Below are 24,318 nucleotides of genomic sequence, written 5' to 3'. Positions count from 1 at the left end.
ATTCTCGATGTAGATTGAGCACCTTTCAGTATTTACCAAGAAGTGATCTAAACAGCTCAACAGTTCATGTTGCACCTTGTCATACAACGCGTTGGATACGTCAGCAATGGTGCATGTCTCATTCCTTCTCGGCAGACTGAGTATGAATCGCGCAGTGCCAGTGGCTCACCACACCAAAGAATTCCAATATGATATTATTTCTGAAGCCATAAGTTGAAATAGAGCACCGCTTCGCGTCATGCCATTCAGGGTGAAGCTGGATGGTGTTTTTATGATGACAACCCTGAAGGGTTTACCCTTCTGTGATTTAAAACCCTGCGTTTGTCACGATTACTGACAGAAAGCATGTTGATCTCATCCTGCTCTTCAAATTCCCCTCTGCCGAAGCACCCAGGTCGAAAGGAAGACTTAAGAAGGAAATGTTTGCTTGCTTGCACATCTGGATGGCCAGAACGGGTGTTCAGATCTATCGCACCCGCTCCTGAAGTGCCGAAACCAAGTTTATAGTTGTGAAGTTGTGACAATTACTGGAAACTCACGATATCATCGGAAGGTTGTTTTACATCTACTCTACCTATACATATTGCTTCTCTCGCAAGTGGACGCACCTCGAGTGACGGTGATCGCCAGCACGGCAGATGAAGCACGATGAGGAGCAGCCAGTAAAATGCGCAGACGATCGTCATCTGGCAAAGACTGAAATCGATGGAGCTTCCGAATTCTCGAACAACGTGAGCCCCTCTTCGATCTCTGCACGCCGTCAGCACGAATATCTAGGAATGCAGTGAGCCACCCACCAGTGACACACTGCTTCACAGCTTAGTCAGACTGTCTCTTAGCATGTTGTGACTCCCAAAACCCGTAAGACACACCTGTGCACCGATCAGGTTCCCCCACCCCTCGTCCTGCTGAGATATCGTGAGCATCCATAGCACAAGCAGATACATCGATGTTGAGCACAAGGTTCCAGGATGTTGGGAAGGTATTGAAGACATGTCGGGGACCAAAATGGCACATCTTCTGACGTGTGAAGGCCCTGCAGGGACCCAGGACTATTGGCCCCTTTGTGGTCGGCTTGCAGCAGACTCGGCGGGAGCAGATTGCTGCCTGGTATGGAGTGGCCGCGCTGTTCTTCGTGGTTTTGGTCCCCACTCTCAACTCCACCATCCTCGCTTACTTCACCTCCTCTGTGAGTTTTTCTGCCACACCTATTATTTCTTGCAATGGTGCTCCTTGCAATGATCCATGATGCCTGCCTGCTTCTGCATCAGGCTCTTAAACCTGATTCTTGTTTACACTTATAAATTTACCGTATGTTGAGTCGAAGACAAGGGCTTTTTTTCTTTTTGAAGATAACTGAGTGCACATGGAGATTGCCAGGTAGTAATTATATTTGTCACTGTGAGGGGCTGACAGTTCAGTCCTATTTGCATGCAGCTTCAGAAGGACTGTGGGCTCACTATAGCTCAGTACGGCCTGCTCACAGGGTAACATCTCTTCCTGTCCATTCTCTCTATCTCCACAAATTTCCATACCTCACACACTCTCTTGCAGTCACAAATTTCTAGCCTGCAAGCACTTCAACACCTGCCTTGCTTTATGCTGCATTCTATCCCGCCTCAATGCGAAGTTGCACCTGTAGATTCCTCCAATGATACTGTGTCAAGCAACGATTGGCAAAATTGATGTGGGCACTGCGTGTTTTGCCCCGGCTGGCGGGGGGGCGGTATGAATACTGAGCACCATGCCCACGGTTGATTGGGTCTTGCTTGGATTTGGCGCGTGCATCAAGGGGAAGGCATTGTAGGGGGCTTTGATTGCAGCTTGTCTGCGAGACGCCTTGCCTCTTGGCAGGAGAAACATGCAACCATAATATTTTTTGCTTATTTTGCAGCTATGCAAGCGGGCTGGTGAATGCGATTGCATCCCTTGTGCTCGGGTGGGGAGTTGACCGATACAATTGGCCGCGCACCTATGTGCTGGCAGCGGCAAACCTGCTGTTGTCGGGCATGTACATTCTGGAGGTGAGCCTTAATACAGTCCTTCCAAAACGGGATGTCCCCTTATGTGCCATCATGGTCAGTTTTTCTTCCGAGGATTTTGCCTGAAAGCCAAAGTGGCTGTTAAATGTCTTTCAGTAAATTGTCCAAAATCACAAAATAAAGTGAAAACAGGATTCTGGAGAAATTTTGGCTCAAACTGGGTTTTTCCTGGGCAACTCAGGCCACAAAGTCAAATGCGGCTTTTGCACGGGTTTGAATATTAATTTCAGAGCCAACTTGTGGCTTCCAAGCGGACATCCGAAGTCTTGCCAAAGGCCATACATCTGCCCTCTTTGATTTTTATAAGCCACAGGGGCTTAAATAGCCACAAAGATTGATCATGGTTCTGCATGTCATTTGTTGGATTGGTGAAGGGTAGCTCAATTGGAACCATGCTCACTAATGATGCCCCCCACCACCAAAAAGACGTGTTTGACCTATGTGCTAGCAGCTTTGCTTTGACAGGATTCTGCTTGAAAGCATTTTATCCCTGGCTGGCGGGGGTGGCAAAAATGCTGAGCACTGTGCCCACGGTAATTTGGGTTTGCTTGGATATGGCGAGTCCAACAAGGGGTAGGAATGTGGCAGCCATGAACTGCAGCTTGTCTGCAGGACGCACCTTGCCTCTTGGCAGGAAACTTGCGTAATAAAAATGCATGCTTTAGAAGGCTGTGCGCTGACACAGGTTGCAAGTCTCTCCTATAGATGATCTTATGATGATCTTATGATCCCATAGATGATCAAGGACAGCTATTTTCCTGATGCAGGGGCTGTCGAGGAATTTTGGGATGCTGCTGGCTGCTGTGATGGTGGGCTCTGTGGGGGCTTCGGTGCACTTGACTCTGTCTGTGTCACTGGTATCTGATCTACTGCCGCCACAGCACGCCAGGTATTTTGCCCTCCCTCCCTAAGATCAAGAGGGACCAGAACCCTCAGTCTAGACAGGGCGAAAGAAATCACATCTATTCTGGCTACGCAGCTGTGGACCGTTGTCTGGGAGCTAAATCAAAGTAGGACAGGTGGATACTCGCCCAGACACAGCATGTCAAGGCAACTCAAGCGGCAGAGCCCGTTCAGTACTTATTTTTTCCCCTGGATGTCCTACTCTGCAGTAGTGGCCATGTTCTTGAATGGAAGCATTTGGCTTTCTGTGCCTGCTTTGGCGCAGCATTGGAGAAGCCTTATATTTTCTGTATCTCCCTAAAAGATAGCTGCTCCTGCACCTGCAAGGGCAAACAAGGAGGGACAAACTAGCATGCCTCACAGTGTGATAGTCCCTGATCTCACGACTGAGCGTTGCCTGCTTTGGCGCAGCATCGGGCAGGCCCTGATCTTCACGGGGGAGGCGGTGGCGGTGGTGATGGGGGGGAATATCGCGTACGCGTTCAAGGTCCATAACATAACCTGGCGTGCTGCGCCCATCGGCCTGGCAGTAGCTTCCTTCTGCGTTTCTCTCGCTGTGGGGCTGGGAATCAAGGAACCCAAAAAGGGACGCTTCATCATTGAGTCAAAGGTGTGTGCGACATGGCCCATTACTGGCGTGAAGTCCAGATCTGTGATTCCAAATCTGTGATTCAGGAGGCTGCAAGGAGAGGAAGGGCTGTGCCTGTCACTGCTGTGCTGCTGGCCCTCATTAAATATAGTAAAATGGAGACATTCCTCACGCAAACTCATCCGTATCTGATGCATGATGCATGGGTCGGTTGAGATGTCTCCCGGTCGCATACCCATGTGTCCTCGGGGGCAAAGTACAATGTTAAAGGCTGCATGTCTCTTTACCAATAGGAGGCATGCAGCACAATGACAGACAAACATTGGCCTTATGCTTGGCAACATCAGCTCTTCAACCGTTTCAGGGCCTGGATGTGCAGTTTGGAATTTATTGGTATTTAATCTGTACTGACTCAAGGTGTGGTGGTTATAGGAGGGTGGGAGGAAGTTTGAGCTGTGGTCTGCGCTGGCATACATGGCTAATATGAAGACCTTCTGGATGCTCATCGTGGGCCTGGGTGAGTCAGTCTAACCTCATCCCTTATTCATCAACGATTGTTGGCATTATCCTTTCAAAATGTCATGAATTTTCTGTTTGGTTCCTCTAACAGAATTTCATGGTCTCTGGTGAGTCAATGTTCAATACTGTAACACATGCATTGATTTCTGTTCGCCTGTGATTGACAACCCCTGGGCATGCTGGTGTCCTCCCTTGTTGGGATCAAGAATGTGCTGTGTTTTAGTACTGAGGTGCTTTTGCGAGCAAATACCTATGTTTTGTGTATATGCAGGCATCAGGATGAACGCTGGTCATTTGGTGCTGGCCTACATGCCGCCATTCTTTGGTGCACTGTACCCGGTAAGCCCCGAGTCTTTCAGAGACCTACTACTGCTCAGCGCAAGAAATCTATGCTTCTTCAGCTTTCTTTGCTGTGCCTTGATGCCTGCAAGGCGAGGGCCAAAGCTGAGCAACGTCTAAATTTTGAGCCTAAAATTGTGTCTAAAATTATTGCGTCTCATTACAGGAGCAGGAGACACTGGATGCAACGTTTGCCACTGTGATCGGAGTCTTTGCTTTCGTCTCTTCCATTATCATCGGTTTTATTTGCGAGGTAACACCCCTTCTGCAACTGGTAGACAAAATTCTTTATACCCATTCCAAGAGAAGTATTAGCTCAGGCGGGTCCTTGCTGTTGCCTTTTGCTGGCCAAGCGCCTGATTTGCAAAATCACCATTATCTGCATTTTCCATGTTTAACCTGTGCATCAGAACAGTGCACTTGAGTTGGCGGGAGACTGCAATTGCCGAGTTGTGACTCCGATAACTATAAAAATCAGTTTAAGTGTATTTTGCGGCGCAGAGGAACATCGAGAAGCGGCCGTGGATGGCGCTTTACACTGGAGCCATCGGCGGCGTTGGCGGCGGCGTGTTCTTCATGATTTCTCTCTGGTCGCGCAAGATTGCCGGCAACGGCGGGTGAGACTCCTGCACACTACTGTCTTTAAAATAATAACGGGAGAAAAGGATGAAGAAAACAGAGAAAAGAGAAAAGAGAAAAGAAAACATAATTAGATGCATGCTTCCTTTGCGATCTCAGCATGTTCTCAACCATGCACATGCTTCCATTGTTAGTTGAGATCTACCCATTACCAGCATGCTGTGAGCGGGAAAGGCCATCACACAATGATGTTGGCAATATGTTGAGGCTGCGTGAAGACCTTTGGAAGAAAATCTGCATTGGCATGCATCCCTCGAGTGTTTTCCATGCATCCACGGCTCAGCACAACTTGCACCAGTGCTGGCGTTTGCTGCCAGTGAGGCAGACTACAATATATGGCTCTGAGCGATGTGGTGAACTTGGAGGTGTTTGGTCTTGATTTTGACCTCACTACGGGCAGTGTTTCTTCTAAGCAATTACGCTGGTAGCCAATGTGGCTTCCAACCTATCCTTGGAAATTTTGGCGGAAGCCACAAAACTGGCAAAAGCCAGGACTGTTGGGTAAATTTCAAGCAAAAGTGAGGGTTTTGGGGGTGTTTTGAGCTCAAAAAGGGTGAAATTTGGCTGCTGCACGCGTTCATTTACTTTTCAGGCGCCAATATGTGGCCTCAAAGTGTCCACTAGAAAGTGGCCAGAACACCAAAAAAATTGCTTGTGCATATCTTAAAAGCCACATTGGCTTCAGAATGCCATAAAAAAAACCCTGGCTACGGGAACGGTCACTGCTTCTGCCACTATGCCCGTGCTCATCAGGGTTATGTGATCGCCAGGTACGCGCTGATGCTGGTCTGCATGGCGTGCGGCGCGCTGCTCGCGAACGGTGCAACAGGTCCCTTGGCTGCGCTAACGACTCTGATTCTGCCACCCGAGTTCAAGTCTTTCGCCCTGTCGGTGTACGAATTCCTGACCGGGCTACTGGCGCCCATGTACTCTGTCATCATTGGCGTGGGCCTGCAGGTAAGCTATATAGGTGAATGCTGCTTCAATAGATTTGTCCTGAACTTTGTTGGTCAAGGGAGCAGGGCGTATGGTCCTTTCTGCATGCAGCCTCTGCATTCATCTTGGCAAGTCATGCAACACGCATCTCTCAGGAAAGCTATGAACGGATAGAAGCTAGAAAATAGAAACTTCCAAGTGCGCTGCAGTGTGTCCACACAGAGAGATTCTGATCCCTGGCGGACCAAGCGCCGCAGTCAAGACTGCTCATCACCATTGGCAGCTTGGAGAAAACCAGAACATTACAAGCCCGTAGTATCTGTAGCGCCTGACGCTGCACATGGCACTGCAGCTCTGCAGACCTTGGTGCTGAGTACTACAGTTTGGTTCGACACTTACTTGTTGGGGTAAAGGAAGCTGCATGCACATGCACGATAATGCATTTTGAGCGTGGAATCACACAGTGTTGCTGAATTGCTGCTGAATTGCTGCCAACACTTGCGCAGGCGGTTGCGCTGAGCGCAGAGAGGCAGGTGGGCTCAAACATTGGCGGGCCGGGGCCGACCTCAAAATTGGAGGCGGGTGAGAGGACCTTCAAGGCGGCACAGATCCTGTTGGCAGTCGGGCTGCTGTTTTCGTTCGTGGGCTCTGCTTCCTTCTTCGTCCCAGCCTCCTGGGGCGTTCTCTCCGACATCAGGTGCGCGCAGCTTCCCCTGTTCAGGGATTTCTAGATGGTTGAGATGCTTGGCATAGGGACCAAATCACAGCATGTTTGCCATGCATATGTCAGCACGCTATTGAACAGTACGGCAGTTCCAACGAACATGCAGGTGGTGTCCGTTTGGAGGGGCAAGTTGTGCTGTGAGGTCTGATGCATGTGGGGTTATAAAAGCATGCGCTCAGGCTCGGCAGTGGCTTGCTTCGTTGCATTGCTGTGATGCTTGAGATCGTGAAACGCAGAATTGTGAACCACTGGCCAGCAAGCCTAGTCAAGCCCTCTCTCAGTTTATGGCGTTGAAACAGCAGACCATCGGCTTCGCGCTGTATCTGCTGCCAGCCAAATTGATTAAAACTTGCAGGTTCTGCGCTGCTGATGTCCGATACATATTGCCCGCTGCATAAACCCCTAGAGGCTGAGACGTGCTGCACTGCTTTCCCTCTGCAGGAAGCAGAGGGAGAGGGCGGAGGGAACAGCGCCGCCGGAACGGCTGCCGCTGTGGCGCAAGGTAGCCATGATCACGGCCGTCATCGCCGTCATCATATTAGTCATCTGCCTCCTCATCATCTCCCTCGCAGCAAGTTTCAACCCCGGAGGGTTCCGTAAGCGCCTCGGCTGAGTACAGCTTGACATCGCCCCAACAAAGATCCAGGAACTCTGGAAGGTCAATCTCAAGACAAGAATGTTGGTATTTTCTGGGCCAATTTGAGATTGAGATCTGCCCTGTGAATGTGGCAATCTGTGTGGCGAAGAGTCTTGGGCGGAATAGAAACCAGCCCTGAACAAAGAAGCATAGTCTTAATGCTAGGGAGAATTCTTCTGGGGAAACAAGTTTGCTGAGTCATTTTGCAAGGCCAGGGCCTCTTCTGGTGCACAAATTCGGCAAGCATGTGCTAAAAAGGCAACAACTGTTATATTTTTTGGAAGTTTTGAGCCCCTGCAGAATGGCAGCAGAGGGTGGCTGAACATTGCTGGGCTACTGAAACATTTCCCGGCAGTATGAACAAAGACTGACCGGCAAAAAATTGTTGTCTTGCCAACGAAACATATTGTCGAGCATTGAGACGCACAGAGCAGTCTGTTTAAGTTTTTGACTTGGTTGACGAAGGTTGGCTCAGACAGATTCTGCCCTGAAGAAGAAAATTGATTACACCACTGTGATAGAACTAACCCAACCATGAAGGCAGATGGAGGCAAATGATAGCACCATAAGCACCCGAGTTGGCAGCACTCTGCAGTGCACATGAGCAGTGATGCGGTCTGCAAAGACTGAGCGCTTTGTCTGTGACACTCAAAATAAGATGAAGTGAATGACTCGGCTGCGTTCTGTGGCCAATGCTGTTTGGATTAGGGCTGGATTCAGACTTTCTTCTTCATGGTACGTTTTGTTGCCTGTCTGGTCAGGTGTATGAGCTCAAGATCTTAAGATGACAAGGAACCAGATGTGACTGAAGTAGATTTGCTGGAACATATCTACAAAGGAGTAATGGGTTGCCTGCACGTCACATACCCCGAGCGGAAGGATCAAATGCAAGAGTGCACGAAGTGTAAAATGCATTGCGAATAAATGTAAAGTGAATGTCTCATAACAACGCCCTTAAAAGACAACGCCCACATTTGCATGAACTTCATGTCCTGTGCCAAGTTGTCACGCCAGAGCAGCTTACCAAACACTCCTTTGCATGTGAAACAATTCAATGGAATAAATGCCCTCCTGTCCTATGAGACCTGGCAACTTCCAGATTCCAGGAAGCTGGAATTCACGCCGAGCGAGTCATAAATCTGCACTATTCTAGATACAGATCTTCGCCGTTTGCTGGGCTCGAGTTGTACATGCTTCTCTGTACTTTAAATATGATAGTCTTACAGGTAATGAACCTCTGCAATGCGGCACAGACTGCAACGTGTCAAAAGTCTCAGACACCAAAGCTTGTAAAGCTAAGGATACCGAGGCCATTACTTGTCAGCGGCAAAGCAGAAAGTCAAAGGAAAGAATTTCTCACTCAAGAGGATTTGGATGCCTTCTTTAAGCAAGGGGCCCTCGTAAACAGGATCAATTGCAGGATGGTTTCCTCAATTAGCAGGCTAGAAGACGGGCAGATGTACGACTACTTCCCAACGAAGCAAAAAGATATCTACGGTGAGACTTCCATTTTGAAAGGTATCACTGCCCGAAAAGTCCTGCTCACGTGCAGAATTGTCATCTCAGCAGTGCTTGTGCTGATGGCAACAGGAATAAAGGTCCAAGTCGTGGACAAAATTGTCGACAAGAAAGGCAAGGTCAGAGTCATGATCTATCCCTCCTATATAGGTCACGACCTTTGGACATTTGCAGACCCAGCTGCGTACCCTGCCCAAGCAGATCAAAACAGTGTCAGCGCAAATCGCCTTGAAAATGTCCAGCAAATCGTCTGAAGCGAAGTCGAAAATATTGAGGCGGTACGTCCCTGTGACAGCGTCTGCCAAAGCTTCCTAAGTTCAGATCCAAGAAACTTTGAGCACGGTTGAATGGGTCTTGCTTGGATCTGGCATGTCCAACCAGGGGTAGAATATCGGGCAGCCATGACTGCAGCATGTCTGCATGACACGCCTTGCCTCTTGACAGGAAACGCGTGTGATAACAATATTAAAGCAATGTGCACTTTTCAAGCATCATATCGAGGCGCTCAAGGGAGGTAAGTGACATCAGGGGATTTGTGTGCCTTGCTGAGGGCACATGCTCAGGCCGGTCACAAACCCATTTGACCTTCTTATGCTCTCATTACCTGCAGGTGCACCCAGACTGGTACAAGGACAAAATGATGCTCAATGGCTGGAGTTGGGCTGAGGAACCCATGCCACGAGCTCATGTGAAAGCAGCAAGCTTATGGGTGAAGATGGAGCTCACCCTTAATTCGTGCAACTACTTGCGGGTCTGACGTCCTCTCCAATACACTGCATTCCAAACTGAGCTAATATATTTGAAGCATGTGTGACAATAGAGCCGCGTGGTGGAAGGAAATTTCAATGACCTGGGTGTCTGGATGCAGACTTTCTCGGAATGCACAGTGTCCTATGAGATTGGGCATAAGTCAGGAGAGACGGAGAGCTGCAAGTATGAGGCATGCATCCGGATTTCCTCATGTGCAAAGCAACATGATTGTATGTGGAGAGTGTGCATCCGAGCTGCATTTCTTATATATTTCTGGAAATATGGTTTGAGAAAAGGAAGGGGCACTTGGGAGAGCCGCTATTTACTCCATTGGCGGGCCTGGCATGTTTGCTTGGAAGTAGGCTTACAGGTGCTCAATTTTCAAGTTTTCCACGTGCAGGCGCATGCTCTCTACTACAACCCGCATGGCAATAAGCTGCATATTTTGCAATGCACAAAGACTCTGACGGTGGTGACTCTAGCAAAGATCATTTCACGCTGTACCAAAATTGCCAACTCCGGGTCAGGCATTTTGAGAGTGCTGGAAACGGAGAATGAAGAGAAAAGTAGCACTGCTGCGTACGGACTATTTCAAGACAGGGATCTGTATCTGGTGGTTGCTGCCAGGTTCATCCCCGCAGGTGAGTGACCATGAGTCATCAAATGTCACAGTGCAGTTTAATTGATATAGTTTCCATGTGAGGCAGCCTGCATGCAACCATGCGCACCTCAATTTCAAGTCGCCATTGAACTCCGCTAATAAAAAGTAGGGGCCCGGGAATGCTCAGTGACTGTATTTGTGGTGCACATGATTCATTGTGTGGGCTGCAGAGGAGAGGGCAGACGTCTATGCAGCATGCAAAGCTTTGGGGGTTGGGATTCTCACACCTATATACCCCTCAACCACTCGGTACCAGTGGATTGATCTAGGCCCTGGCCCGCTAAAATTGAAACCTGTGAAATCCCTCTTGCCGGCGCAGTAATTTACTGTAGGTGACTATTCAACATGTCAATTCAGAGTCAAATTTTGCGTTTGCGGGTTTGGCATGTTGTGCAGCAGAATTCGCGCAGAGATCTCTAGAATTGGCCGGACGTGGGATCAAGCTTAGCTAGATGCCATGATTGACTCCTGGCCGGGAGCTGCAGTTTCGAATCACTGCGTTTGGACTTGAAGCGGTTTTATGGATGCAGCAAGGGGATCTGGATAGTCATGCATCTTATCGCCACTCTTCATTAGATGCCAAGTCTGCCGTCACAGGGCGCGTGGTTCATATGTAAATTTCACCGGAAGCACCGAACTGCTTGCCAAAGAAATCAGTACTGGAGAAGTTGGGCTCCCTGAATAGGGGTGATTACACATCTAACGTATCTGTATATATGTGAGCACCCGGACGATAGCACACGTGCAAGCACGTGCTATAAAATTGTCGTTCGTGTCGATTTTGTTTCAAGAACCACCCCTACATGCACCTGATATTGCAGTGATGCAGTCTGCAAAGAGGAAACGCTATTGTCTGTGATACTTGAAAATTTTGATTAAAATACACGCGTTTTCCTTTCACTGCTGTTCTGATCAGGAATAAAGGGACTCTTTGTTGAGTGGTGCTTATCTGATATCTGCAAGTGGCATGAGCACAGCGCTGCAGCGTGTGATAAGGGCAAATGGTGATGTTTGCTGCGTGTATGAAGTACACTCTCAAGGTTTCACCAAGATGACTAAGACCTAAACTGTCTATAAAACTTGCTCGTACCTATCGTGGCAACAGAGGAATTTGTGAGTTGCGTGAACGCCAAGTTGAGGGACCGTCAAATTGTGGTTAGGTGAACCGATGTACGTGAGGCTTACTCACACCTGAAAGGGTAGATGATGGCATCCATTGCGTATCTAATGTTGACAACGGCTGCTGGAGTATCAAATGTTTGGCTACAGCGGATGGGTTTGGACAACACCGTAGTTTGTGGGGTATTCGGTATGAAATCCCTCAGTTCCGAACCTAAGGAGAAACACGAGGTGTTTCTACAAGAGTGTCCACAAGATACTTTATGCAAAAGTAAATCCTCTCGCACAGGTGAGAATGGGGATCTGATGTCGTTCGACTTGTTTTTTCTTCTGGCACTGCTGAGTTCAACACTTTCTCGACTTCTTGGTTCTTCTCGGTAAATGAAGAGTTGATAACTGGTCAGGCGAGGACGCCGAGCGGAAACTTATGAAGTGATCGTGACAGACACTTATATTTACATCATTTTTCGTGGCAGGCATGAAGCCTGAAGCCATGAAGACGGAAGCAACCGCATCGCTTCCACTTGAGATATGGCAAATGATTGCAGACAGGCTGCGCGTGAAGGAATGGGTCAGGTCATGTGGCAGTGCCTGTCGTGCTTTCAATCATATTCAGCCTAGAAGATTATTTTTCCCAACAGATCTTGACAAGGAAGGCCTCGCCATTCTGAAATGGGCAGCAAAGCACTGGAATTACGCGGAAGAGGTGGTCTTGATCATTGAAGAAGAGGTGAGAGGACACAAATGAGCATTATCATCATAAGAACTTTCTGGCCGTCCTGTCTATGGTTTTCTGCAGTTCTGCTGCCCTCAAGCTTCTTTCCATGAGCATTCTGGCACTCCATGCAGGGATTCCACGGGCCCTATGATGAATTTCACACCATTGGAGAGAGCATGGCAAGAGCATCTGCTGTAAAAGTGGCAAAAGTCACAGCTTTCACCTCATCATTTGGCCCAGAGAAGTCTAGATTCCAAGAGCAGTTTGCGGTGTTCCTGCACCAATGCTTGAGGGCTTGGAGCACCGTAGAGAATTTAGATGTCTTCGCGCACTCCATGCATCCCATGCCTACTCTGGATCGATTGGTCAACTTAAATTTGTCCTTGCACATACTTGACGACAGAGTGCTTGACTCATTGCAAGGCATGCAGCAACTTCAAAATCTGAAGTTGCGCAGTAGAAGCGGCAGCACAAAGCAGATGCAATGCTTGGACTTGACTGGCTTGATTCATCTCCAAGAGGTCGACCTAAAGAATGTTGTGCCGCATGTTTGTTCCATGGGCCCCAATATTGTTTTGAAGATTGCTGGTGAGGCGTCGATTCTAGAAGGCAAGACTTGGCTGACACAGCATTGCTGGCAATGCTTGAAGATCACCGCGAGATTTCCTAGTGGCCAACGGATGTCCAGCCAATTCCAGGGGTTGTTGCAACAACTGGCCTGGCAGCGCCGGCAATTGCAAGGTTTGAGCATCTATAGTTATTTCTGTGAGCAACATCTTTTGGTCGGGCCGCATTCCGGAAAACAATCCCATGTGCCAGACCTGCATGCCCTAAAGCAGCTGTACATCGGGGCTGAGGGCAGCATGTCAATTTGTATTCCTTGGAAGTCGGCCCTTGACGAGCTTTTGCTAGAAACAGACAACATGGACATCACTGTTGAGTGTCCCGATGATTTTGCTTGCCAACTGCAGTCGGTTCGTCTCTATTACTCGCACACGAGCACTGAAGGCATGGAGGCATTTGTCAAAGCCCTGAGGAAGGCTGCCGAAGCTGGGAGAGGGTGTATAAACAAAGTGTTTTCTGGGCGCTCGACAGACATGGCTGGAACCTGTGGTGAAAAATGGGGGAGGATTTTTGCCCCATACTCACAGAGCCATGCGGTTGTTGCTCTCTCGTGGCCATACTAGATGCATACGCCCATGCGTGGGGTTTCAACAGCTTGTGTTGCTGGGTGTAATAACTATATTAAAAGCAGCTTCTCACTATACATTGCACGTGAAGCTTCCCACCCAATGGTCCAATTCCTGTGCACCTGCCGAGGCCGCAGCACTCACATACACGCTGCCAACCCCTTAATTCCCTTGAGCCTAGACCATCGATGCAAATCCCCGGCAGAATACCAACTGAGTTAGCCAGCACTGCGCAGCGGCCTACAGTCTAGTCCCGCAGCGCGTTCAGACAACCTGCCCTGATATTGATACACACAGCTGTCTTTATCACTGCTTTTGCCTGCTTGGATTGCTGCAGTCATCCTTCAAGTGCATCTTCCCCTGCAGCTGCCTGTAAGCTTGCAGCGCTCCTCGTTCCGGATCTTGTTCTCCCAGTGCATGCGCTTGCAGCACTCATCCGTCCAGTGCTTATTTTCCCGCAGCTGCATATGGACTCGCAGCACACTTAGCGTGCGGAACTGTTTGATCCCAGGTGCCGCCTGCCAGGGCCTTCTCACATTGGCCAACAAACCTCAAACCAGGCATTGCAAACACCCTCTCCTAGTTTTGTTTACAGAGCACTCCACATACCGTTTGCACTGCAGCCCCCTGGTTTATTGTATGCTTGCAAGATTAGGTGTTGCAGCATTCATCCCTCCCAGATGCTGCCTGCGCTGGGTTTCCCAGCTTGATACACTACAGAGCTCCCTTCATTGCAGCTGCCTTTACCTTTGTGTTCTTTTTCCTCGTCACCTCCTGGTGGCACCGGCTGCGGCTTTGCATGATGCGCCAGCATGGACCCTTCATCCCATTGCAGAAACATAGAATGTGTCAAGCTTGTCCATAAAAAACTAGGCTTACTGCAGCCGTGTGTATGAATGTGTTCTTTTAGGGTACAAAAATTCTGCATGACGGTTCATCCCAGGTGGCGCCTGCCGCTGCCCTCCCGGCGCGCCGCGATGGCCAATCACATCACATCTATTGAAGGTCAAAGACAGCGTTCCGATACGGGTATCTCAAGAACCCGTCTTGCGGCCTTAATATTTGTGTTACTTTGAAATTAACTCAATCCCAGGAGGGGCCTGCCGCTGCCTTGCCGGGTGTGCCGGCCCAACTGCCCCCGGCATTGGCCGGCGCGGCCGGTGCACGCGCAGGAACGCCGCCGAACGCATCGTCACCGCCTGCATGCACCCAGCGCATCAGCACATCCTCAGTCTGCCAGGGAAGACTCCCTTTATTTATGGCTGCTTGTCCAGCTGCCCACGGTTGATTGGGTCTTGCTTGGATCTCGTCGAGCCAATCAAGGGGTAGTCATTTGGCAGGCGTCACCTGCAGCTTGTCTGCAGATGGAGCGTGTAGTATTTATAACAGTTGGAACTGTCAATCTGTGCAATAGATGGAGCCCAGTGCTGCTATATAGGCAGCCAGGACCGGGAAAGGGCGCGCCCTGCTTGCACCCGCAGCATGGACCGCTGTGCAGTGAAAATAATCGAACCTTGAAGTCTTCAAAGTGCTCAACATTAACTCATTGAAGGCACTGCAGACAACAAAACATAAACAAGAACTGGCTGTTTCCCACACTTTGCTACAGTCTGAAATTCCTGGCTCAACAGGAGCTCAAGTCATTCACCAGCACTGGGTATGCTAGAAAGACCCTTACCATGACGTAGTCCGGTGCCGCCACCGCCGCCACCGCCGACACCACCGCCCTCGTAGCCGCCACCACCACTGCGGCCACCGCCGCGCCCGTAGCTGCCGCGGCCACCGCCGGCATAACCAGGATTTCAACGATCTATGTGGAGGAAAATTGGATTGGAACAGCAGCTAGATGAGATGACAGGAAACAGCCAGCGTGTCCTGGTCACATGGTGCTGCCAGGTCCAAAGCGAGGCAGTGAACTTGGAGCAGCTGCCCCCCGAGATCTGACAACGAGTTGCAGGCCACTTCACAACAAGTTGGTGTGGAAAAGCAATGAAGGGCATTGGGCCCATGCCAAGAGGCTCACCTTCATCTGCCATGCATCTGTTGTGCCGGTGCTGCTACTTGAAGATGCCGCTATGCCTAGACCACTTGCTCTGTCACACCTGAATGTGTATCTCCTGGGGAGCTTGCAGCCTCCACCAGAGCCTAAGTAGTACTGGGATCAACGTTTGGCTGAGGCATTCAGGGATTCCGAGAGTGGTCTGTGATCTCTGGGTCCTCGTACCTGATGGACTGTGGGTTTGTCCCTCGCCGCAGAGAGTGTGCTCTGTCAGGGGATCACACTGATGGCAGTCAAGAACAGCAAGCATTTAGCAAGCATGTTGCTTCAAGGCCAGAGGCTCGCTGGCAGCCGCGCTCCGCTGCAGCATCATTGCATGAGCTGATCACATGCAGCCCGGGGCTGAACTTCTGAGGGCCAAGATATGTCATTTCTTTTGCTGCCTCCATTGAGCAATCTCCGGCAGTTAATCCTGGAAATCGAAGCCATGGATGAGTCACTGGCAGGGGCAATTCAAGAGCTGAGCCAGCTGAGAGACCCAGAACTCACCAATAGACATTTTTAGCAGAGACGTGGGACAACTTGGCTGGTCAGGGACAACTGACCATGATAATAAAGAGGCAAAGGCGACTGCAAAACAATCGAACGATATCTCGATGTGTGCCTGCTGATGTCATCATTATCCTTGCTCAGGGGTGCATGCTAAGCTTCTCTGTATCGTTCCACTTTTATCAGATGTCGCGAAGGACCAAAATAAAGTGAAAAGGAGAGGCTCCCACCAGGAAGGGATCGAACCCGGGCATTCCGATTAGGGGAGGGGCTCGAACCCTCTACACACCAACCGTCCAGGGATTGGGCTCGAACCAATTACAGCCTGGCGCCACCAGGATCGCCTTCAGGGATGCCTCGTGATGAGTTCTTGGTAATTCAGGTGGTATCACTAGTATATATTATTTGTTTGGTAAGGGCGGTTGGAGTTAAACCATGCCTAATTCCCTTGCTGTTTTTAAGAACACTTTCGTTCGGGATTATGATTTGGGCTTCCATCTCTTGAGGTGTTGTCAAAACGCTTCAGCACAGAGAGGCACGTTCTAATGTCATAGCTTTTGTGCAGTTTACCCAGGGTTACCAAGTTCCTTCTGATACTTACATACTGCTGGCGATGCACGCTTGACCTCCACCAGTAACTTCTCCCAGCAGCACGTCCTCTCTAAAGACCTTCGAGAAGGCTTCTCAGTTTACTTGCAGCCTTCCGATATTTTAAGCAAAGTAAAAGGTGATTTGCCTGCGAACTTGCCTCTTTTTCTCGCAAAAAGAAAGTTGTTAACACCACATTGTGTCAATTTGCTCTTGCCAAGCGTTCTTTAAGGTGCTGAGTTTAGGGCACTGTGCATATCGCCACTGTTGAAACTTCCGATCTCGTGCTCATGCAACGATCATACATGTGACGCAGGTATTCCCATGGACCAATTTGAGGAGTGAACTGGGATCAGCAGCTCCCAGAGATCTGGCAGAAAACCGCAGACCACTTCGCAACGGAGGAGTGAGTGCAGGAAAAAAGGGCGCTATATAGCGCCATGCAAGGCTTGCACCGGGCCATAAATAACATGAGGTCAGCGTTCTTGGGGCAACAAACATAGCTCCACAGAAAGTTGGGTCCAGGCCAAGAGCCTCGCCTCCCTGACATGATCCAAGGGTCAGGTGTCAGCTTCAGTGTGTTTCCCGGATGTATGGACAATTGCTTCATAGCCACACTGAGCATGCCTGGCAGTGCTTCATCGGCCGGTTTCTGTAGCTGTTGTGGAGTGGATGTGATACATGCAATGTGTAGTAATTCAATCAGCAGTCTTCATGATGGCGAGCCCAGAGCCCAGAAAGCCATAGGGCATACATAGGTCCATCTGCAGCTGGGACCTGGGGTTGATATGCAGATGCTTGCAGCCTTGTCACGTCGCAAATGCATATGTATGCTGCAGCTGACAAAGAGTTTCATGTGCCTGCAGAAGAAGGCGGATATCTACGCAGCATGCAAGGCACTCCGTGTAGCCGTCTTTGCGCCGAAGTACCCCACGAGTCTGAAGTATGCGCGGAGCCCTCAGATCTGAGCCCTGAGCTCTAGAGCCCTGAGCTGGCGCAGCTGAAACCCTCCTGGCCTCAGCAATGACTTTGTGATTTCGGCATGGCAATCTTAAGGGTTGGCATATGAGTCATTGAAATCAATTTCTGGTGCCTGCCCCAGTACGTCTGCCGTCTGATAAGCTCCCATACCTTGGAGTTCCAGTACTGCTATCTAAACCAAATACTAAACATTGAGTGTGCCACAGTGTTTGAGAGTGTCACACACGGTGTTGCGCAACTCTGAGCCTGCAACACATGCACTGGCAGCTGCCAGGCTGTCATTGGCGATCATGATCTGGCAATGACAATGATACATATGGTGCCCCACTCACAGGCAGTATTGTTTGTTTTTGGAGAACAATTTCTCTGTCCAGTAGATTTTCAAAGTGAAGAAATTGTCATGGAAGAGGGAACGGTTCGAAGACAGGCCCTTTGATTTCCAAGGCTCTCCTCGCTCGAGCCCATGGACAGAAAACGTGGTTTAAAGCGTCCATTTATTACCTGCTTGATATCAAATCGGCGCATCGCTCCTGGTTCTCACAAATCAAAAGGCAACAGGGCCTGCCACCGAGGCATGGTGCAAGTGTCTGCAGTGCTCAGGATTGTTAAGAAGACGACCGGTGGCAAGCTGTGGAATAAGCCCTGGTAAATTCCATTGTATTTCTTTCAGCCACGACAAATTAGATTGTGCTTATTCCAGTTCTCAATGCATGTTGTCTGAATCAGCCTGGTGCATAGTCGGAGCGTAGCATGTTTCAGATGAGTAAGTAGGTGTGCGAGGAAGAGGAACATCCAATTGTTCAGACTATCATGTTAGGTCTCTGGCATGTGCTTGCTACCTGGCCATGGCCTATGCCTGATATATCTGGGCGCTGGCTCTGATGCAGGGGGCTGCCTCCCTTGACAAGGACTCAGAAGGCGAACAAGAACAAGGCTCGCAAAGCAGAGCAGAAGGTTGACCAGGTTCTGAGGGAGGCAGCTACCAAGGACCCGTCCCAGGATCTAGCACAGGCACAGAGACAGTAGCTCAGCAGACGGCACAAGATGCAGGCCTTCCAGCCTCAGCTTTCGGCGCGCCTCAGCTTGCTGAGGTCTCCCGTCTGCAATGCCCAGCCTCTGCTACCTGATGTGGGTCCTACAGCTCCACGTCGAAGAGCAAGTCACGTCGCGGGCTCCAGCTCGGGCGTGCTTCACCGAGAAGGGGGTGTCCTCGACACAGGAAGGAGCTGGGGATCGGGTCAGCCACCTCAGCCTGAAACAGAGCCAGAATTCTATGGGGGTGGCGGTGGTGGGGGCTCCAGAGTAGGCGTGGGCCACTCTCGAGACGGTGGTGGCGAAGATGGAGACTCTGGTGGCCTGAGCATCCCCTGGAATCCCTTCTTGATGTGAGTATCTTGTGAGCCCAACCACTCCACTAAGTGGTAACGTCATGCTATCCTTATTTTTTTTCTCTACAGTGAGAGAAGGTGCTGCCCTCCTGTGGAGATCGCCCGAAATTTACAACAGATCAGCAACAGAGCCATGTAGAGTTGCACTATAAGTCTGCCATGCTGCACACTTAGGCCAAGGGGCGCACGAAATTACCATCGACATGACAAAGAAAAGGCTCCTGGGAGGGATAATTCTCCTATTTTGAACCCGGAATTCTGGCTTTGCAGGATCATGGCAGGCGTGCGGGCGCGGGCAGAGGCAGACCCTTCCTTTCTGTTCAAGCTGGGCTGTGAGTGCGGGCTGGACCTAGCAATAATCCTCACAGTGAACCTGGCCTGCCGACGAGACAAGTTCCTGCGTGAGCTGGACTTTGTCCTGTCCCAGGTGAGAGCTTTCATCAAAATCTCTCATTGCAATCCACAGCTCTACTGCTGTCCTGGTTTGGGTGCATGCCGGTACTCAAAACCCGCCAGTTTCTCTGCAAGACACATTTAGGATGTAGCAGGATAGAAGGTCTTGCCTATAAGCCAGGCATGATTGACGCTGCACAGCAGACCCCTGCGCAGGAGTTAGTCACAGCTTTCAGAAACAGTTGTCCAAGACTCGCGCTTGCCCTGTTCCCCACCATGTATCGGTCTTCAAGCGTGCAGCATTCACAAGATTTAACGTCACTTAACTGATGCATGTTGTGCGCAATGCTGTGTACACATGCGACATGTCGCTGTGAGGCTGCCTTCACCTGACAAGGGGACTCACTTGCCACTCTCTGCCATACTGAGCTCTTTATTAGGCTCTCATTGTAGCATGCATGCATGCGATGTTTTATCTGTGCGCATGCACTGTGCAGTGCTGCGTGTCGCTCCTAGATTAGGTCCCAGGAAGACCCGCCTGCCATTTGCCCCCCGTATTAGTCTCCACGTTTGGCATGCATGACATGTCTAAAATTGTCATGCATGCTGCGTGCAGTGCTGCGTGTCGCTGCTGTGCGATTTCGCGCTGGTGTATCTGCTGGCTCCCACCATGCGCCAGAGCGTGGCGGCCAAGGGCCGATTCAGCCGCAAGATCGCCGCGCTGCCCTCGCATGTGTTCCAATCGCCGCCCCCGGGCCACCCAGGGTGTGCACACATCTAGAACCCATCCACACCCTGATCTCCTTCTTGTCAGCCGTTCGTTCATTGTCAGTCTGAAGTCCATATTGTTCTCAAGTGGTCGGATATCATTGGGACAAGAGAAACGTGCTCCTATGTAGCCCAGTTTTTGCAGCAAAAGAGCATGGCTATTCTAGGATGGTGGTTCTGTGACTGAGATGGAGTGGTCCACACTGTGCTGATCCCTGTCTTGCACCTGTGAGCGCAGAGCTTCAGAGCTGGGAAACCCCTGAACTGTACACATGTAGCGCCATCCCCACAACAGTGCCTGATCTGGCAAGGTGCATGCATGCGCAGGTTCACGCTGGGGCAGCGAGCGGCATGCTTCTGCGTGAAGGCGGGCCAGTACGGCGCTGTCGGCTTTGTCATGGGCTGCGCAGGCACGCCTCCCAATTCTCAGCCTGTCCTTCTTCTTTGGCAGAGTCCTCTAATGCACACGGAGTGTCTTAATTCTTCAGCCAACATCTCCTGGGATGCAATGACCCGAGATACTGACATTCAACAGAGTTCAAGATGGTTTATCGGCGCATTGGGGCAGGCCATTGCACAAAGCCACTCACCACAATATTGTCACCATGGAACAGGTTTCAGCTAGGAATGTGCCCCGAACTTCTCAGTAGCCCTTACTATGTGCCCTTGCTTGCTCAGCACCCGTGGTATCTTGATATCTTAATCCCTGTGCTCAGGGAGCGCGCTGGTGCATGCAATGACGGCAGCACGGGAGCGATTCGACTCCGCATTTGAGCCGCCGCCCACGGAGCAGCCGATCGCCGGCACGGGACTGGGATGGCTGTACTTCATGGGGCTCAACTCGAACGTGCGCTACAACGCCCTCAACGCTGCGGAGGACGTCCTGTACGCCAGGTGAGAGCCCCACACCGTTAGTTACGACCCCAATCAAGTAGCGCAGGGGAAGCCAGGAAACCGGACCATATATTAGCTGGTTGAGTCCAGTTCATTGATCTGTTCTTCAACCGCGGCTCTTATGTCGGAAGCTGCCAGGCGAGCTTTGGTGGAAACGAAGAAGATACAGCGAAAGTACTCGGGCGCAAGAGCTCCTGTCAGGAACCTGTCTTCTGTATGAGAGCTTTCTCGGAGATCTAAGTGTCCCTTGCATCTGTTGCATCAATGCTTGGCTTTTGATTGGCGAGCAGAGATCTTGCTGAGCACTGGAACTGGGCGCTAGGCGCGTGCTGGGCTTGGGCAGTGCACAATTCAACCTCAGCGGCGCATGTGCGGCAGGAACAAAGCAGTTCTAGTGCATTCTGAAGTGCATTATGGCGCTGTTGCAGCTTCCCGGGCCCGCGCAGTAAGCTGCTGTCGATGGTGGTGCTGCGGCCGATAACCTACTTTTCTTTGCCCTTTATTTGTTATAACGGTATATTTCCCTTGGATAGGGGGTGCTGAGAGGTGTTACAACCAATGCCGCAGGTTCCCGGGCCCGCGATCGAAGATGCTGTCGGTGCTGCTGCGGCTGGGCAACAACTTCTTCGGCGCGCACGCATGGATGGGCTGTGCGCGCGCGCTGAAGTTGAACCGGCCGCGCGCTGTAAAAGCGCGCAAGAAGGACGACCGCTTCCTGGACCCAACAGGATCCTCCCTCGCGCTGTCTTGAAGAGACACTGTCAGTTGGAGAGAGCTGACTGGAAAGCTGAGGACTCCTCCCTCGCCCTCTGCTGAAGCGGTTTCTGGCCATGGTGCGGCTGAGGAGTCTCCTGCAAGGCTCATGAAAGAGTGGGGGCCAGCAGAAAGAAGTGATGGCCTGATGGCTGCTGACGCAGCGGCAGGCAGTTTTCCTGTCAGTGGGGTCAAGTAACAGGTGTAAGGGAGGGAGAAGCAAATTGCAAATTGAAGAGCAAGCCTGGGTATTTGTGCACAACCTTAGGTGAACATTGCATGCAGTGTGAGAGAGCAGGTATCTTGTGAGCTGGCAGTAGTGCAGGGGATGCTTTGTCCATAGTCCTGTGCTTTTGCGAGGGATCATGTGATATTTAGATTAAGCACATGCGCCAGCAGGGCACCCAGCACATTCTGGTGGTTCTCCTGGCCACGTAGAGATCATTTTTTACCTTAAAACAGTTAAGAGTGGGTTTTGCTTGCGTCTGCACCTAGGACAAATTGCAGCTCATGCATAAAGCGCATCAAAAGGCAGGGCTCTGAGCCTGACATCAGAAGACTTGCATCAGATTCTGAACCATGGTGGGGTTCAGCTTGCAGTAGGTAGACAACGAGGAATTAATGGTTTGTTTTAGCCATGGCCAGTCTTGTAGCAGTGGCAGTGCTCGCCAGCAACTGCGCACAGGAGCTCGAATCGAGCTGCTCGAAGTGAAAGAAAATCGCAGCATCTCTCAGCGCCAATTTGTAGGCACAGAGAAGATAAAAGTACTTCAGAGGGCTTTTGCAAGAGCGGAGTAGCTTAAGTGTTTCAAGCTGATTAAAAACAACCTTCTAGACGCGTGGGTCTGGACTATCATTGCAATAGCAAATGCGTGGCAACCCTAATTATGTGTGGTTCATTGTGTGCAAAAACTCTGACTGCATGACAAACACCAGCACAATGGGCTGCATCGATGTTGGTGCAGCCTGCTCTGAGATCAGAACATATCCTTGCAACTAAATTGCACCCACAAAGCCGGTTTCACGTGCGCTTGGGGCCGCCATGCATGCATATCCATGCATATGCGCACTGCATGCACAGTCTCGAGAGTTCGTAAGTGCATTCTACCTATACAAAGCATCGGGACCTTTAATCCATCATGAAACCGTTGCTTCCACCAGCAGTCGTCAGAGTACCAAATTGTTGAAGGCGCCCCGTGGCAGCGCCATTCGTCACTCAGTGACGAGGTCAACGCCCCCGCATGGGCGGTTCACTAGAGGTTGACGATGCCGAGCTTCCTTTCGTTGTTTGCGCTGAAACCTGCCAACGTTGCAACAAATTGTTTGGACGTGTTCCTTGCAGAGCATCTTACTGCACGTGCAATAAAATTTTGCATTGAACCAGCTTTTGGAGGACACGTACAACGCTTGTGATGGCAGAGGTCAAGCCGACGAAGCTGTATTCTGTGAAAGACCTTAAGCAGCACACAACAGAAGATGACTGCTGGATTGCAATCAGCGGGAGAGTCTACGATGTCACACACTTTCTGGACGAACATCCAGGCGGTTTTGACATCATCGTAACGAACACAGGTGAACTTCTCTGAGTATAAATAATGGGACAAGTTTTGATGACATCTATAAGACAATTTTCTGTGTCGGTGATGTACAGATGCATGCTTGTGCCCCTTTACTACCAGAAGCTGTAAGGGCCCTGGCAAGGCCTGACGTGAGCTATTTTGCTCAATGTGCAAAGCTTGCCTGAAGCTTGTCAAAACTGTATTCAATCTGGTCTCACAGGGAAGGATGCAACCGAGGACTTTGAGGAGATAGGGCACAGCAATGCAGCCAAGGAGATGCTAGCGAAATACCTCATCGGCGACTTTGATGTGAGCCTTCTTATGCCTCCTTCAGCCTGCTCTATGCTTTCCATCAAAGCACCGCATCGGACAATCTGCAATGCACAGCATTTCCAGACTGGTCACGTTTGTACGAACCCCTGGAGACTGGGAAAGTGTCAGCAGATGCTGCTTACTCAGCAACTTCATCAAGCCTTTTTGCTGCATCCGATGTTGGGAGTGTACGCAGGGAGGAGACGCAGCAAAGACAAACCGAGCCTCAATCAGTGCAGTCAAGACAAAGCAGGCGAACTTGCAGTCCAGCAATCCAGTGCTCAAGCTGTTGCAAGTGCTCCTACCACTTCTGGTCATCCTGGCAGCCATCTTTGTGCCAAAGTACCTCCTCTGATCGGCCTGAGTTCTGCTAGCTGCAGCCTCAATTGAGGCTGGCAGGGGCGTGGCTCTCAGTCACTACAGTTTTCATGGCTTCTGCGGAGTTTGATGCTCTGCTGTGTGTCAAAGTATCGAGAGCATCAATATGCGCTGTTGTACATTGTGTAGAGGGTGTGAACTTGCAAGGCAGCTGCATACGTCTGGGCATTACAAATCTGTCTGCTCAGTGCGTAGATGCAAACAGAACGAGGCCAGCATCAGAATTGTTTGAATGCATGCCTTCTGGTCTGCTTCTATTCCCTTAAAGAGAGGCTTTTTCAAACGGATCAAGGATGACATCGACGTGTATCTTTAGGGTCTATGGAAGTGATACCGACGAACAAGCAGGTCCCTCAAAAACCAGACCACAGGGAGCGACAACAATCATAGGCACCGCATTGGACCCATGAGAGATGGTCTTTAGACAGCGATCTGATGTGTAAGGATCATTCGCGATTTTAAGGTGCACCAC

At 50.3% G+C, this 24,318-nt stretch overlaps 4 protein-coding genes across 4 annotated transcripts; 3 read left to right on the top strand and 1 right to left on the bottom strand.

The window, feature by feature from the left end:
- Positions 1-638: 638 nt before the first annotated feature.
- Positions 639-8,270, top strand: COCSUDRAFT_68148 (MFS general substrate transporter; the record flags this gene model as incomplete). Its single annotated transcript, XM_005643156.1, has 12 exons — positions 639-662; positions 1,043-1,189; positions 1,438-1,487; positions 1,895-2,024; positions 2,810-2,931; positions 3,357-3,555; positions 3,967-4,051; positions 4,325-4,392; positions 4,894-5,009; positions 5,802-5,988; positions 6,474-6,664; positions 7,133-8,270. 12 exons carry the CDS (start codon positions 639-641, stop codon positions 7,302-7,304), a joined length of 1,491 nt encoding a protein of 496 aa, XP_005643213.1. The 3' UTR covers positions 7,305-8,270.
- A 6,097-nt stretch (positions 8,271-14,367) lies between these two features.
- On the bottom strand, positions 14,368-15,076 carry COCSUDRAFT_59978 (hypothetical protein; the record flags this gene model as incomplete). Its single annotated transcript, XM_005643155.1, has 2 exons — positions 14,368-14,517; positions 14,963-15,076. The coding sequence occupies 2 exons, from the start codon at positions 15,074-15,076 to the stop codon at positions 14,368-14,370; spliced, it is 264 nt and encodes an 87-aa protein (XP_005643212.1).
- Positions 15,077-17,933: 2,857 nt separating this feature from the next.
- COCSUDRAFT_68147 (hypothetical protein) lies at positions 17,934-21,595 on the top strand (the record flags this gene model as incomplete). Its single annotated transcript, XM_005643154.1, has 7 exons — positions 17,934-18,046; positions 18,289-18,786; positions 19,060-19,216; positions 19,799-19,947; positions 20,278-20,402; positions 20,667-20,844; positions 21,412-21,595. The coding sequence occupies exons 2-7, from the start codon at positions 18,446-18,448 to the stop codon at positions 21,593-21,595; spliced, it is 1,134 nt and encodes a 377-aa protein (XP_005643211.1). The 5' UTR covers positions 17,934-18,046; positions 18,289-18,445.
- Positions 21,596-22,901: 1,306 nt separating this feature from the next.
- Positions 22,902-24,303, top strand: COCSUDRAFT_31572 (cytochrome b5). The gene is made up of 3 exons (XM_005643153.1): positions 22,902-23,169; positions 23,377-23,465; positions 23,665-24,303. Exons 1-3 carry the CDS (start codon positions 23,010-23,012, stop codon positions 23,821-23,823), a joined length of 408 nt encoding a protein of 135 aa, XP_005643210.1. The 5' UTR covers positions 22,902-23,009; the 3' UTR covers positions 23,824-24,303.
- Positions 24,304-24,318: the final 15 nt, after the last annotated feature.

This window comes from Coccomyxa subellipsoidea, assembly GCF_000258705.1.
Source record: "Coccomyxa subellipsoidea C-169, whole genome shotgun sequence".
Taxonomy (NCBI): Eukaryota; Viridiplantae; Chlorophyta; class Trebouxiophyceae; family Coccomyxaceae; genus Coccomyxa; species Coccomyxa subellipsoidea.
This window is presented reverse-complemented; position numbering and strand designations above follow the sequence as displayed.

What these genes read in the sequence shown, in the direction of transcription:
- COCSUDRAFT_31572 (XM_005643153.1), top strand. Translation starts at nt 23,010, where the DNA reads ATGGCAGAGGTCAAGCCGACGAAGCTGTATTCTGTGAAAGACCTTAAG. An exon ending in CATCATCGTAACGAACACAG is followed by an intron (nt 23,170 to 23,376) that starts GTGAACTTCTCT and finishes CTGGTCTCACAG; the next exon opens with GGAAGGATGCAACCGAGGAC. An exon ending in ACCTCATCGGCGACTTTGAT is followed by an intron (nt 23,466 to 23,664) that starts GTGAGCCTTCTT and finishes GAGTGTACGCAG; the next exon opens with GGAGGAGACGCAGCAAAGAC.